General features: G+C 30.0%; 1 protein-coding gene across 1 annotated transcript in view; it reads right to left on the bottom strand.

Annotated features, from left to right (window-relative positions):
• Positions 1 to 15279, bottom strand: part of LOC130898192 (G1/S-specific cyclin-D2-like) — a 53013-nt gene extending 37734 nt beyond the window's left edge. The window contains exons 1-2 of the mRNA XM_057807285.1: positions 14952 to 15279; positions 14346 to 14561 (exon numbers count right to left, since the gene is read on the bottom strand). Of these exons, the coding sequence (XP_057663268.1) occupies positions 14346 to 14561; positions 14952 to 15149 (414 nt within the window). The 5' untranslated portion in view covers positions 15150 to 15279. The remainder of the gene's footprint in view (positions 1 to 14345; positions 14562 to 14951) is intronic.
• Positions 15280 to 15338: the final 59 nt, after the last annotated feature.

Here is a 15338-nt window from a genome sequence, read left to right as displayed (position 1 = left end):
GAACTTTTTCTTTCTTTTTTGCAAATTAGTCATTCATAGATTTGTACTATTGTTGGAAACAGGTACGGACTGTGGAATGTAAACGGTCTTTGGATTTAATTCAATTTTTTATGGGATAAATTTAGGTAATTAATGAAAGAAAACAAAAATATTGAGCCTTATTTGCAAGCCCACTTGGATGTTGTTGTCTCCTATATTCTCGCGTAAAGTTTGAGTTCCATTTTTATTTAGTTTGTTGACATCGCTCGGTTTTTATCTATTTATTTTTCCAAGTTTATAATGGATGAAAATACCAAACAAAAAGTTTGTTATTCCATATGACTTGCGATTAATTAATACTTCAAAAAATGCCAGTCTTGTTGGCCATCAAATCTCCTGAATTCAAAACGAATGATATTATTGTACCTGCCGAACTAATTTCTACTATTTGAGCACTACGATGTCAAAATGTTCACCCCTTTTTGATCTATAGAAGATAAAAAAGAGAATTCGCGGCGATGTCTATTGCTGATTAATATTCGAATTATTTCGAAAATACATAACTACAACTAAATTGAAATTTCTGTAACTACACCAACACTCATAGTTATCTGTTTACTGTTTATCTTCAGTCTCCGAAGACGCAAAATTAGTTATCGAAACGTGCGTCAGACAGTGTAATTAATAGAGTTGATGGAGTGGTACAGAACGAAACATTTATCTGGAAGATTAATATATACATTTTTGATCCAATGTACAGGTATTACTTTTATTTACGAATAAATTAAATTTTTCGAAATTTTCACTTTCATATTGGCATTAAAAAAATATGAATTGCAGTAAGTCACTTTTTGATGGAAATTTCACAGTCCAGCCCTGTTTGGTTTGCCAATAATTTGACACTAAAGGTATATCACCCTATTTCTTTTTACAGAGAGCGCGCCTTTCTTATTATTTTTAAGGGGAAATCCGACTAGACGTGATGATATATATTCGGTTACTGTAACAGTCTGTACAACTATGAAAACAAAAATTACCATATTAATATGAAAATGATTCTTATGGAATAATAGGAAACAAAATATGAGTATGAGCATTTTAATAGGGTTAAAGAAATTACGTTAGTAATATTTTAGTTTTGAAAGAACAAGAATGAAGCCCTCCGGGGGTATGTAATGGGGGTAAATCCAAGGAAGATAACTGATTTTAATGAGTGGACAATGACAGACAAATGTCAAAAAATTGACCTTTAAAATGCTACCAAGAAGTTCTTAAATGTTGTAATTTTATTATTCTTCTAGAGATGATTATTGTGGGGTTGTGGTTATAAATACCAAAGTGCATTTCTCAATATATAGTTCAATTTACGAAAAATAACAATAAAAAATATTACGACATCCCTTTGAAATTTAAAATATAACGATATACAAGTCCAACACGATAAACTTATAGAGAATTTAACAATTATTAACTTAGATCCAAGCGATATACGATTAATCAAAAATATCTATTACAATCAAACGGCAATAGTGCGTGTTGAGGACATGGAGACAGACTAAATCGGAATTCAAAAGGCTGCTCCTATTAGAGAGTTGTTTGGTTCAGTCATAAACGCTCAAATGGATCCAGATCAGAATTTTTGATCCAAATCAAGATCAGAATGTTTGCAAACAGAAATCTAAGCCTCCACGTCAGAATAGAATTGATGGAAGGTTTATGTGGTCAGTTCTGCTAATGGAAACCTGGACCTTGAAAGCTCAAATGATCAAAAAACTTGAGGCATTTGAGATGCGGCTCTATAGACGCATAAGGAAAACATCTTACTTAGGACACATCTTGAGCAAGGACAAATACCTACTGCTATAGAACATAATGTAGGGCAAAGTAGAGGGAAAGAAAGGCATCGACAAGAAGAAGAAATCCTGGCTCCGTAAGATAAAAGAATGGACAAATCTCAGCATTGTTTCATGTTGCGAGAGACAGAGACGCATTTAGAAACGTGGTCGCCAACCTTCAATGAGAAAACGGCATGAGAAGAAGAAGAATACAAGGTATGATCAAATCATTTATTGATTAAGTTATATTATAGATATAAATCCATCTCCAGCCCCAAGTGGCATATAAATTCGGATATATCCTTGAAAACAAATATTTTGTTGATCCATCCTTTCGTTATAACTCATGAGGAATAGACTACGGGAGTGTTGACGTCATTATTAGTTTAAGTTAGGAATCACTTTCCAAACAAAGTTTTAACTGCGTTGTCGATCGTATATATGTCGTATTTTGCAAAAAAATAAACAGCAGTAAACTAATTAGACGCTCTTTAAATTATTTTAAAGAACATCACGCTCCGGTAGTCCATTACCATAATCCCTACCAAGACCTTCACAACAATTACCTAGTCTTCGGCCTTCAGTATTATCACGAACTCTTTATTGGAGCTATGCAATCAAAAAACTGAATCCAAAACAATGACTCTACATTTTCCTACGTTTTTCGTTCAACATCTCGCTACCGAGCCCTTTTCCAACTACATATTCAAACAAAATTAAATAATAACTAGATTTTAATTTATGTTTATCAATATACTTAGAATCCCTTTAGTATTTGAAGCCTGTTGGTGCTAAATAAACTACTACCGATCGTGGTGACTTTGAACATAATGGGTAACATTGATCAAACAAGATATTTCCCATTTCTCTGTGTTTATTTCTTGGTGGACAAATTCTCAATGTGGGTCAGTTAGTTTTTACATAATACGTGCATAAGTTCTATAAAGATTTGTGAAAAATAGCCGTGTTATTAGTGCGGTCACAAAAATATGAGGTCTACGACTATTTATAAAAAGCAGCGTTGGAAAAATGTTCTCCGTCCCAACCAAGAACCTAAATCCAAAAAATACAACCGATATAGAACAGGGATTCAGCATGATGCAATTGGTAATTATCCTCTGAATGTCCTGAACATTTTGTATTTTCCAAATGACATTAATATTCCACAGTCAATCGTACGTAACTTTTTGGATAATTCAATATGGAGTATTAACTTTTTATTTTAATTTAGTAAATTTAGTTTTCTGATCTATGACATATGCACATTGATGTAGTGTTTTACTGATAAATGATTTGTATAAGGTTCAGCAATATTTGTATTTTATCTATTAGAGAAAATGATTCTAATTTTATATTATTATTGTGAAATGTACATGCAATTTGTTTGCTAATTAATTAATGCGATTTAGAAGATCTTGATTATGTTTTAGATCTCTCAGTTAATAGTAGATTTACACCACTTTTTGTGTTATTGTATGGTATGAAACTTTATTCTATAGATAATTTGTTTGGTAATTATACACTTTCACGGTCACCTGGTTTTTTGGCTCTAGAAAATCGAAAAATGGATGGATTTTAATGATCTTGGTCTCAAAATGTTCCATTTTACGGCGGACTTATAAAAAAAATTAGTAGAAATAGCTGGAATGAAAATTTCTCATAGTTTTACTGTTTTAAAGCGTAAAAAAACGGTTTTGCAAAATAATCCTTTACAAAAAATTATCTCATTATCAGATAAAGTTCTTATATTTTTTTTGTATTCTACATAAATTAATAAACAATTTAAAAAAAAATCCAAAAAGAATGATTTTTTCAGTTTTTATGACTTAAAATGAAATCGATGAAAAACAATCAATTTTCGTGAATAGTTTCGTACTATATTCTTCAATGTTAATAGTTTTTGGACCATTAAAAATCGAAAAATAGATAAATTTTATAATTTTGGTCACAAAATGTTCCATTTTACGACGAATTTATGAAATCACGGGGTTAGTGGCTGAATTTGCGGTTTTTAATAGTTTTAAACCTTAAATAGTAGAAAAACTTTTTTTTTCAAAATATTCATTTTTTTATGTAAATTGCGAAAATTATACGAACTTGATTCCACGACGTCAGAAACAGTTACGAAGGATTATATGTAGAAAGTCATTTTTTTTGCATTTAAAGTCATGAAACTGTAAAAAATATTCATTTTTTTTAATTTTCGTATTTTTTTTTATAAATCCGCCGTAAAATGGAACATTTTGAGACCAAGATCATTAAAATCCATCCATTTTTCGATTTTCTAGAGCCAAAAAACCAGGTGACCGTGAAAGTGTATAATTACCATTTGTTTTTAATTATATTATGGCTATTTTTGAGTTCTTTACGTATTGATAAAAATAGGCTTCATTTAAGATATCTTTTAATTGAAACTTAGTTTATTAGACGGGTGAAAAATTTTCGTTTCGATCCATTTCTTTATTAAAATGTGACTTGAAAATTTGCATAATTATATTAACAAATAGATCACCTACAACATAAATATCAAGATAAAAATAAAAATATGTTCTAACCACAAAAAATAATTTTTTTTTCGTTGCTACATTTCAAAAATATGTATACTAGTATAGTATAACTTCAAATCATGTCAACCTATGTCACAAAAAAATATTAATAACATAACAAAGAGTAAACAGATACATATAAGGTCATCAATACAAAAAAAATTAAACTGCATTAACGAACAATGAATTATCTCAAAAAAAAAACAAAAATTGATTTATAAAGATTGTTGAAACAGAATCAAATACACGTAAAAGAGATTTTTTGTGATGCTGTCTACATAGGGCAGACATCTCAGTATTTAGGAAATAGACTGAAAGGTCATCAATACGATAAAAAAATAAAACTACATTAACGAACCATGAAATATCATAAAAACAAGAATTGATTTATAAAAATTCTTGAGACAGAATCAATAATGATAAAAAATGATAATTTGAGTAAAATTTCTAGCTCTATTTTGTAAAATCTAATAAAACTACAAATAATTTGATTGATCAAGTACTGCTACATATTTAAGATGTAAGGAATAAGAAATAATTAATTTTTCTTATTAGAACAAATTTCTATTTTGATTTTATTTTTATTTTAGTTTTAGAAAATAGACTAAGAGTTTATCAATACGATAAAAAAATAAAAATGGATAACGAACCATGAAATATCAAATAAACAAAAATTGATTTATAAAGATTCTTAAAACAGAATCAAATACACGAAAAACAGATTTTTATGAATGAATGAATGAATTTGTTTTTATGTCTGACTCTCATAGAGAGCGCTAGTTACACGATTAGTACAAAGTAGTATTGAACATAACTTTTTCAATATTAGATTTATTATGAAAAATTTCAAATGAACTCATCATATAATTTTACACCAAAAAGGTACTCTTGATAAAAATTGATACTGTGTACCGTTTTCGGAATATTTGAATTTGAAAATTATGAAGTAATAACCTATTATTAAGTTATTAATTATTTTTATTATTAATTACTAAGTATTATGTGAATTGAAAATTTTCTATCGTGTAAATGAGATCTCATTGATAAAACGGATACATTTAAAAAATTGGAACTGAAGGCTTTCGTTGTAAGTATGGGCACTGAGCTATTGGAGGCCTTAGTATGAAACAACCAACAATTTGATGATCAAGTATTGCGGTTCTGGGACTGAAACTGTTGTTTGTTTCATACTAAGGCCCCCAATATCTGATTATCCATAACTTTGAAATTTACACGGCAATAGCATTTTCTCTGAGTTTGCCATAAAAAACTGACATTCATTGATAGTTTTTAGTCCTTTTTTTTCAAATTTTCATCTGGTAATTTTTTGTTTCATTAATACATTTATCATTACACAGTATCGAGTTTTATCAAGAGTACCTTTTTGGTGTAAAATTAAATGATGTTTAAGTTCACTTGTAATTTTGCTCAATAAATCTAATTTTGAAAAAGTTATGTTCAATACTACTTAGTACGAGCCGTGTAACTAGCACCCTCTATTAGAGTCAGACATAGGATCACCTTTTTTGAAACACTCTGTATATATATATATATATATATGAGCGTTTTTTTATTGGGAACGTGGCAAGGAAACACCAAAGTGGACTAACTATAATATATTTTCCGAGCTTTCGAATACTTATGTATTCATCGTCTGGGAATTAATTAATTAAGAAATGCGGTGCGTTAAATTTTGAAATGTTTTGAAAATCACATTTACATCTATTACACAAGTTCAAATATGTATAAATCTTTTGAGGATTCATGCCTCTGAAATATTTTTTTATGTTTTGATTAACGTATACACTTATATTATTAATTTCTTTCCTCTTCCGGGGAAATAACTAGAAGAAGAAAAATCTTGAAGAGAGAAATGGTAAAAATTCAAAGCACATTCCTCCTTATCAGCACCCTATAGCGAAAAGTTAAAATTCATATCATATCCGTTTATTAACAAAAGAAAAAGCCGAATATCTTTGAACATTAATTCCGGTTTTTCATTCAGGGGTTGTTTCCCCTAAAGAGATAATGTGGCCCGTATCGGAATCAAGTCCTAGACGGGGAACAAAAGATTTTCTCAGTTTCTCACAGTTACGCCAAACCATCGCATATAGCACCTACCTGTGAGGTGAACAAAAGTACAGCTTTCGAAATTCGATGAGAAATTTGATTTATTCAGAAGATAGCACAATAAGGGTGGATTTTTTGAAGGGTGATGTTTTCACGATATATTAAATAAACATAATGCAACGATCCGCTTTGCGACACTGCAACATGCCATGAGAAAAATAGAGACACTATTGTGACAGTTCATAAATTTTCTTGATTTTAGGTCAAGCTCAATAATTTCATTTAATATATTTTTGACGTTTCGGTAAAATTTTGGTCTCTATCTTCAAATATCTAAATAATCGTACAGAAAAATAAAAATTCCCATCAGTAATTTGGTCTAATGATGGGAATGTAAAGTTATGCAAGTCTCAGAGATTATTAATGATGTCACATCACGAAAATCGCTACAGAACGCTAATAAAAATATGACAGCAGTGACCCTAGAGATATTTGAATATAACCGCAAAAGGGCTAATGACGAATCTACTGTAATTATTGATATATGGTCTGTGTTTAACAGATCTCTCTTCCTGATTTCATTAACGATACGGTCGTAGCATATTAAATATTTGTATCAATAAATAATTTCTTATTTTAGGTCTCTTCTGTTTTGAAATTGGTTATTTTTAATAATTTTTGACAGACCGACGTTTCGACTTTATGAAAATATTATTTGACGCTGACAATTTGCGTGTTTATTTGAAAATAGAAATTTGTTCTAATAAGAAAAATTAATTATTTCTTATTCCTTACATCTCAAATATGTAGCAGTGATCAATTAAATTATTTGAAGTTTTATTAGATTTTACAAAATAGAGCTAGAAATTTTACTCAAATTATCATTATTGATTCTGTTTCAAGAATCTTTATAAATCAATTTTTGTTTTTATGATATTACATGGTTCGTTAATGTAGTTTTATTTTTTTTATAGTATTGATGACCTTTCAGTCTATTTCCTAAATACTGAGATGTCTGCCCTATGTAGACAGCATCACAATTAGTACAAGGCACTTGATATACGAGTATAACTTCTTTTGTTTGTTGGTATTTCAGATTTTAATTTAGTGAAATTTTTGGATTATGTCTTATGTCCTTTATGACTTATATCATATTGAAATAATTCGATAATTGTTGGGAAAGTCCTTGCACATATGGTAAGGAAAAATGTTTTATGTTTCGTTTCTGTTTTGCTTTTAAATTGATTGTACTATCTCTTTCTTGAATATGTTGTTTATCATTTTTTCCGGATAAATATTTTCTTTCAATGCAGTTTTTGCTTTTGGAATAGCTAAGCACCTAAAGTCAGGATTTGATAGTTGGGCAGATCTATCAGTCAAACTTATTATCACTTATATTTTTTGTGACATAGGATGACACGAATTGAAGTTCAAATATCTTGAGGACCGAGTTGGTTTCGTATCTGTTCTTATGTTATTGTTAATTTTATATTATGTGACATCAAGAAAATTGATTACTGCTACATATTTGAGAGGTAAGGACTAAGGAAAAATTAATTTTTCTTATCAGAACAAATTTTCTATTTTGATTTTATTCTTATTTTCATGTTCGTGATGTAGGTCATCTATTGATTAATATAAACACGCAAATTGCCAGTGTCTTTATCATATTTTGACTTAAATAAGTCGAAACGTAAATTTTTATCTGTCTTTCAAAATTTATCTAAAAAAAAACTAATTTTAAAACAGAAGAAACCTAGGATCAAGAAATTTTAGAAGCATAAATATCATATATTATTTTTCTTGAAATAAATACAGTTGTTGGGAATGTCCTTATACATTTGGCAGGGAAAAAATGTTTTACGTTTTGATAATCAATTTCTTTTTGTTTACCCTGTTTTTAGATTTGTTCATCATTTCTATTCAGGATAATTATTCAAGGACAAGGACTGATGATGAATTGACGTTTTAACCTATTTATTTAGGTGAAAACCTCAATTTTTGACAAGTTTTCATATTTTGTTTATTATTAATTAAAAGTATTATTGTTATATGATACGATAGAAAAGAACCATTACAGTTTCGGTAATTGTAGCTACTAATTACATCAGAACGATAGAAAAGAAATGAGGATACCTACATTTATTGATATATTCAGGATATATCCTTCTTAAACAGGATGTAAGGTGGTTGAACACCCTTACATAATTTTTTTTTCCAACTAATTTGTGGTAAGACGTTATCAGTGTCTAAAAAGGAAAATGGCCATCAAAATATAATGACTGCTGACCCTTGAGTCAATAAGAAGCAGAAGATTTAACAAAAGATTGTTGAAGACAATTCTCCGGACGTATGCCGCATTTTAGTGACATGTTAAGCTAAAATAATCGAAACAAAAAGAAGTAATCGTCAAATCAAATTGTCCACAATTACATTTGAAAAATAGAATTATAAATTCCACTCAAATTGTTTCTGTCTTCTTTATCATTGATAGCTTTCTCGTTTCTATGTACGTGAACAATTTCTAATTGTTTTTCCTTAAATTTTACTATGTTTCAACAATTTTTGAATGTTTGTCATTAAATGTGTGTTTTTTATATTTGTATGAGTAAGAATCATCAACTTGTATAAAAAATTATCTAATAACGGAAACCATACATTCGTGGCAGAGGAAAGAAATACTAAAAGCCTCAAAGACTACTTAGTATCCATCAAATTATACGAAGAGTATTCAGAGAATAGAAACCTACAATTGAGCAGAAATAAATTCCAATTACAAATTAGAAAAAGCTGAAATAATATGAATAAAAGTGGCGGAGAAGATATGCGAAAAAAGAACATATAAAAAAAACCTAAAAAAAGATCTGGTGGAATGTAGAGATTAAAAGGATGGCATAGCAAAAAAAACCAAACAATAATGTAGAAATACATAAGGTGGATAAATCTGGTTACAGAAACAAATTAGGAAAAGTAAAGGAAAAGGCAATGAGAAATGAGAATGAATAAAAAATGGTATAGACAGAGAATAGCATCAAGAATAGTACAAAATAAAAAAAGGAAAAGCTACACATAAAATAGCGAAAGAAAAGCAAATAAAGAGGATGACCTAGCTCCAGAAATAATTAAATGGTTGAGACAAGACATAGGAATTTAGAAAGTATACGGAAGACGGAAAAATCAAGGAAAATACTGAAAAGCTGGGAAAATAATTTCTTAATATCAATACATATAATAGGGGACCGGATACAATATGTTAATTATTGGGCCATATTATTCTACACACTAGAATTCTGAAAAATACATTAAGAGAAAACATTGAATATAAATTCGAAGATCAGGCAACATTCTGACTAGGCAGAAACTGATGATACATTCATAGTAAGAAATCTCGAAGAGAAGGAATATTTTGAAAATGTAATAATCTAAGCCTCATCTGAAAAATGTCAAAAGTGGAAAATCGACTAAGCATATATTCAGCAAATGCCATCGTTGCTCCAAAGTCGGTATCTTTTAATTCCTTTGTTAACTGGTGCTTATAAGGATGCAGTTCAAGATCCAACTTCAAAATTCGCTGTAAACTTCGTCTCGACAAGTTTAAAGCCGCCGATCCCTTCCGAGTAGACACATGCGGATTTTCTCGTACTGACCCATACACCGTATCAATATTGTCTGTGGTCCTAGACGTTCTTGGACAACCTTTTGCTGGTGGTTTAAACGTGGAACCGGTTTCTCCAAAACGGTTAACCCATATTTAAATTAAATTTGCACTCGGAGCTTCATTAATGTGTTTTAATCCATATCCAGTCGCCTTGTCAAGACGTATGAACGACTGTTCTCGTAAAACGTACGAACACAAAAAGCGCGACGCTTTCCGTCAAAGTGATCCACGAGAGCAACTTATCAACGTATGCAATATGCACGTTCCGTTGCGCCACCCTGTATATTTGCACAATAGGTATTCAATTGAATCATTGGTATCATAATTATTACAAAAGTGTCTTAAAGTGTCGGTTGAAAATGGAATGAAGATATTGACGGCATAACAAAAAGTTTCCTTTATCATATTATTAACTTTACGGTTGTAGTTATTTAAATTAGTCAAGATGGTAAGTCCGTTTTATTTTGGCGGTAAGATGTCCTTCTGTTAATATACTCAACCAAAAAACCCTGTTGGGTTGAGGGTTCACGCTTCGTGATATCTTCAGTTAACTGATGTGGAAATAAATTTACTTGTAAGGACAATTAATTGACAATAAATTTCTAATATGTATGTAGGACCAATTTTATTTGTCAAAATAAATAGTGAATCATGTTTTGTGTCTGTTTATAAAAGCTCCAATTCAATTTATGGCACACTAATTTACATTGCTTCGTAAGTACTTAATGTTGAACCTGTTGGAGCCTACCTACCTCGAACTTGGTCAAACACCCAACTTTTTGGGTGTTTCTAAAAATTTGAAATAGTTCTCAATAACAGAGAGATCAAATTTTGTATATATAATCAAGATTTAGAAAAAAAGGACTAGCTACAATAGAAAACATAGAGTTGAATTTAATGTGTGTGCAAAATGTATATATTTCATGGAATAATTTTTCGAAAAATCAGTTCATTTCGTTCGACTTTTGTAGACAACATTTTTTTATATCTCTTATTTAAAAAATTAACAAGGGGTTGAACTATAGCGGAAACCTATTAATTGATACTACATACTATTTTCCTCCGCAGTAACGTGCTAGTCTTCAAAAACAATTGTCAAGCCTATAAATGTATCCAGTTCTCCTTGTACCGAAAAAAACAATTTCTTGTATAACAAGATCAGTTTTTCTATTCCTCTCCGAGAAAATCACATCCTTGGTCGGAAAGTTCGAAATATATCTAAAGAGCCTATTGAACCTTAGTATAATACAGCTTTAGAATATAGAAATGTAGTTTGCAACAATTGTCACTTTTTAAAAATATTTTATTTTCAAAAATACAGTTATCACAAACTTTTTGGATTTTGAATAGTACTTAAATAGATTTTAGTACAACAAAGGTTACAGTAAAGATCTTACTGTACAAAAAACCGTGAAAGACATGTCTCGTTATAATATATCATCTGCTGATTAAGCATGTCAGTCGACAACCATCTTATGTTTCCTTATGTTTACATTTCTATATAATTTCAGAGTACACGTTCATCTAAATCTTTTCAAAGATCGGTCACTGAATGATGAAAATTGCTTACAAAGTGAGGACCATTTACCTTTAAAAAAATATTCGAAACCAAATGAGCAGTTTATAATATTTGAGACTTATTGGTGATCGATGACAAAATTAAGTGAGTTGAAATGAATGAATTCCTATTTCCAATAATAATGTAAGAAATTGTTATCAATATCTGAATAAGAGATTAATAAATAAGATACGGGCTCTATGTTTCCGAATCAACGTTAATTTTAATGACTTCATTCTTGGTTAAAATGGTTTATTGCCGTCATCCAATTATTACCCACTACCGAGGGTTCGAAAATCAGCTATAGTAAAGCATATTCCAACATTAGAAAATAATATTTACTGCAACAAATTTATTTTAAATGGGATTAAAAGTAGTAAAGGACAGACCGTTCAGAACACTTTATGGAAAAGTACAGTTACAAGATCCAAATAAAAAAATTGCAATATCACTAAGATAGATTAATTACTAAATTACATATCACAAATGATCATAATAGGCACTTCCACTTATCGAAGTTACAGAATAGAGAATATGCGGTTAACGTATGTGTAATGGCATATATCCACCGTAAACTGTTCTGTAGTAATACAATTTGTTGTCAAAACACCATAGAGTGTATAAAATCCCTTGTTTAGATTACCCCTGTTCCTACATTGGCTAGGCAAATCGACGTATTTGCGCCAGGAAAAGAAACACTTATTATCTGCCACCAATTCCGATATTTTCTTTTCCCTTGCCCAGCATCGAGTACATATTGGAGACACAATCGATTTCAATAAATCCAAAACTATCGACCCACCCCGATCCTCAAGTCCAGCCAATATAATTTCCACACGCGCAGACAAAACCAGTCAATAAGTTCTCTATATTTACAAGGTCCAGATGGCTAGTTCACCAGTTGGGTTGAGACCAGCGCACAGACATAACCCGCCTTTAGGTTCTCTATATTTACAAGGTCCAGATGGCTAGTTCACCAGTTGGCTCAAAACCAGCGAGCAGACAAAAACCCGCCAATACATTCTCTATATTTACAAGGTCTATACTGCTAGCTCACCAGTTGGCTCAAAACTAGCGCGCTTAAGGTTAGGAAAAAATGCTTTGAGAGCAATCTGTAGAGAATTTTGTGCAGTACATTTTTTGCTCCGCACTTTTTTTCAAATTCCTCGTAGTTTTCGAGTCATTCGCGATTCAAAATATTTTTGAGTGTATGAATCCATTTTAAGGTGAAAATTTTGAGGTTAGGAACAAATATCCGGGGTATTTTTTTGTAGAGAATTTTGTACTCTACATATTTTGTTACGGCAGTTTTTTTTTCGAATTCCTTATAGTTTTCGAGGTATCAAAATTTTTTTGAGTTTCAAGTCCTAAAATTTCAAAAATCCGTGCCCGTAATTTTGTTAACAGTTGCTACAATTATTCAGTATCCCAAAATATCCTGATTTGCCTGAACTATAGATGTTAATCAATTTATAAAATATGAGAATTCTTGTGTGGTTCGCATTAAAAAAAATTGTCACTATTATTGACATTTATATAATAATAAAATCAAGGAATTTTGGTACATTCAGTATATACCATTCAGTATATACTTGTTTTCATGAATTCCATAGCGTAAATTGAAGGTGTCCTGGAAGATTTAACCTGCTGACTATTTTAATAATAAAATACTTATTATGTGAAAACAAAATAGAAATATAAAAAATTATGGAGTTAGATTTAATTGCAGAAACATGATAAGTCACTATCTTGTAAGAATGTTTAAAGTTCCAATGAAGTGCTGTAGAAAAAATAATGAGAAAAATAATTCTTGCCAAAAATTACAATTAACATAAAACTGAAAAAATGCAGAAATAGTTCAACGTTTGTTGGTTACAAATTTATATCATCCACATGTTAATTTACAGTGATTTGACCTTTCTGGTTCTATAAACATTTCAAGAACTTATAAGGATGTAATTTCAGATTATTTCACTTATACATTGAATCATAAATATTTTCTTTCAAGATCTAATACTAAAGCTCCAAGTTTTAATGACTTTCCTAAAAAGTTTACATACTGATGTCCAAATAGGACATTTTTCTTTCCAATCTAATTTTGAGTCTAATTAATTCAAGATATTAAACCCCAAAACAATATTTCTATATATACTTGGCATTTTTTTATGTTATATATTAATTGGTGAAGGATATGTGGATCAATGAGCATTGAGATATGAATAGTCATTTGATCCGTTGACTATGTTCCTGTAAGACAACCATTTTTCGAATAATGAGACCACGTTATATTCCACTGATATTTAAAATATCCCATATGAATAAAAGTATAACAGTCATATAACAATTAAATCTTCATTAAGTTATACGTCCTCAATTTATTCTAAAAGAAGTATTTTTTCATCATGCTCCATGTACTAATGGTACTGATAAAGAAAGGAAATTCATTTCCATTAGAAAAAAGTATGAGTTATGAAAAATCAGAATTCTTATATGTTTGTATATAAGACAAAAATTTATTAAAGAAACTGAGCATGCCCTTAAATGAAAAAATATTTAAGTACATTTTAGTATTATTTTGTATAGTTATATTTTCATGCATTTTTTAACATAATAAGAATTTGAAAATTTTCAAGCATGTGAGTGGAACTAAATGAAAAAAAAATAATTGAATATCAAAAGCCCTGGTATAAAAAACTTACCGATATATGTTCATATGTAACGCTGTAATCTGTATAAGCCGACAGAAGATCTATTGGTAACATGTTTGTGCTTCTAACTTTTGTTGCTATCAGAAGACAAGTAGCTCCAAGTAACTGCAACTGTTGTTTTTTGATAGGACAAATACATAGGAAGCGATCCATGATATTAATTGCCAAAGGTAAAACCTGATCTTCACACATTTGTTCTTCGCAAACCTAAAAAAGATCAACGGGGTTTTTATAATTAAGAAAATATGAACTTATTTAAGATTATTTTGATCAATTTTTCATCTCGAAAACTAATATACTTTAATGATAAACTTGAAAAAAAAAACAAATTTGAAGTTCCTTGAATTCGTTAAAATCATTTGAGAGTTGCCACGCATTCCTATTCCGCACAAAAACCAAAATCACTCATTAAGTGCGTGATTGTGTCTGTCTGAACATTAATATTTGATTATAACATATCGAAATTAACAAAATGGAAACAATTTTGATATTCATAAATAAAAAAAAATATTTTTGAAATAGATTAAAAATATTAATGATTAAATAAGATATCAACATAAAGAAAAAATATCCAATTTATATAATATGACCACATACCTCTAACATCCAAGTTGTCACAACTTTCCTCATAAAAGGTTGAAGATCATTTTGAATTGTTTGAAAATAATCACACTTTGGTATTGAAAACATTTCATCATTTAGTAAATTGTTTATGACACGAACATCATTAAAAATTACTTTGTCACGCGAAGCTCTGGCAGCATTTGAAAAGTTTTCTGTACAGGTAAGCTCCATTTTTACTTGAAATCTTCAGAAAAGCTTTCACCACACAATAAAGTTTGTTTTGGTATTAACACACGCCGCTCCACAGTTTTATTTACCTACTGTATACCCTTACACTCTCGACAATCGTATCGCACTACTTGTTTCAAAAAGGGCAACAAGTAGTTTTGTTACGAGAATGGAAGCGTCGATCATGCGCAG

Source organism: Diorhabda carinulata, chromosome 9 (assembly GCF_026250575.1).
Source record: "Diorhabda carinulata isolate Delta chromosome 9, icDioCari1.1, whole genome shotgun sequence".
NCBI lineage: Eukaryota > Metazoa > Arthropoda > Insecta > Coleoptera > Chrysomelidae > Diorhabda > Diorhabda carinulata.
The sequence above is the reverse complement of the archived record's forward strand: the minus strand, read 5'-3'. Positions and strand labels throughout refer to the sequence as shown.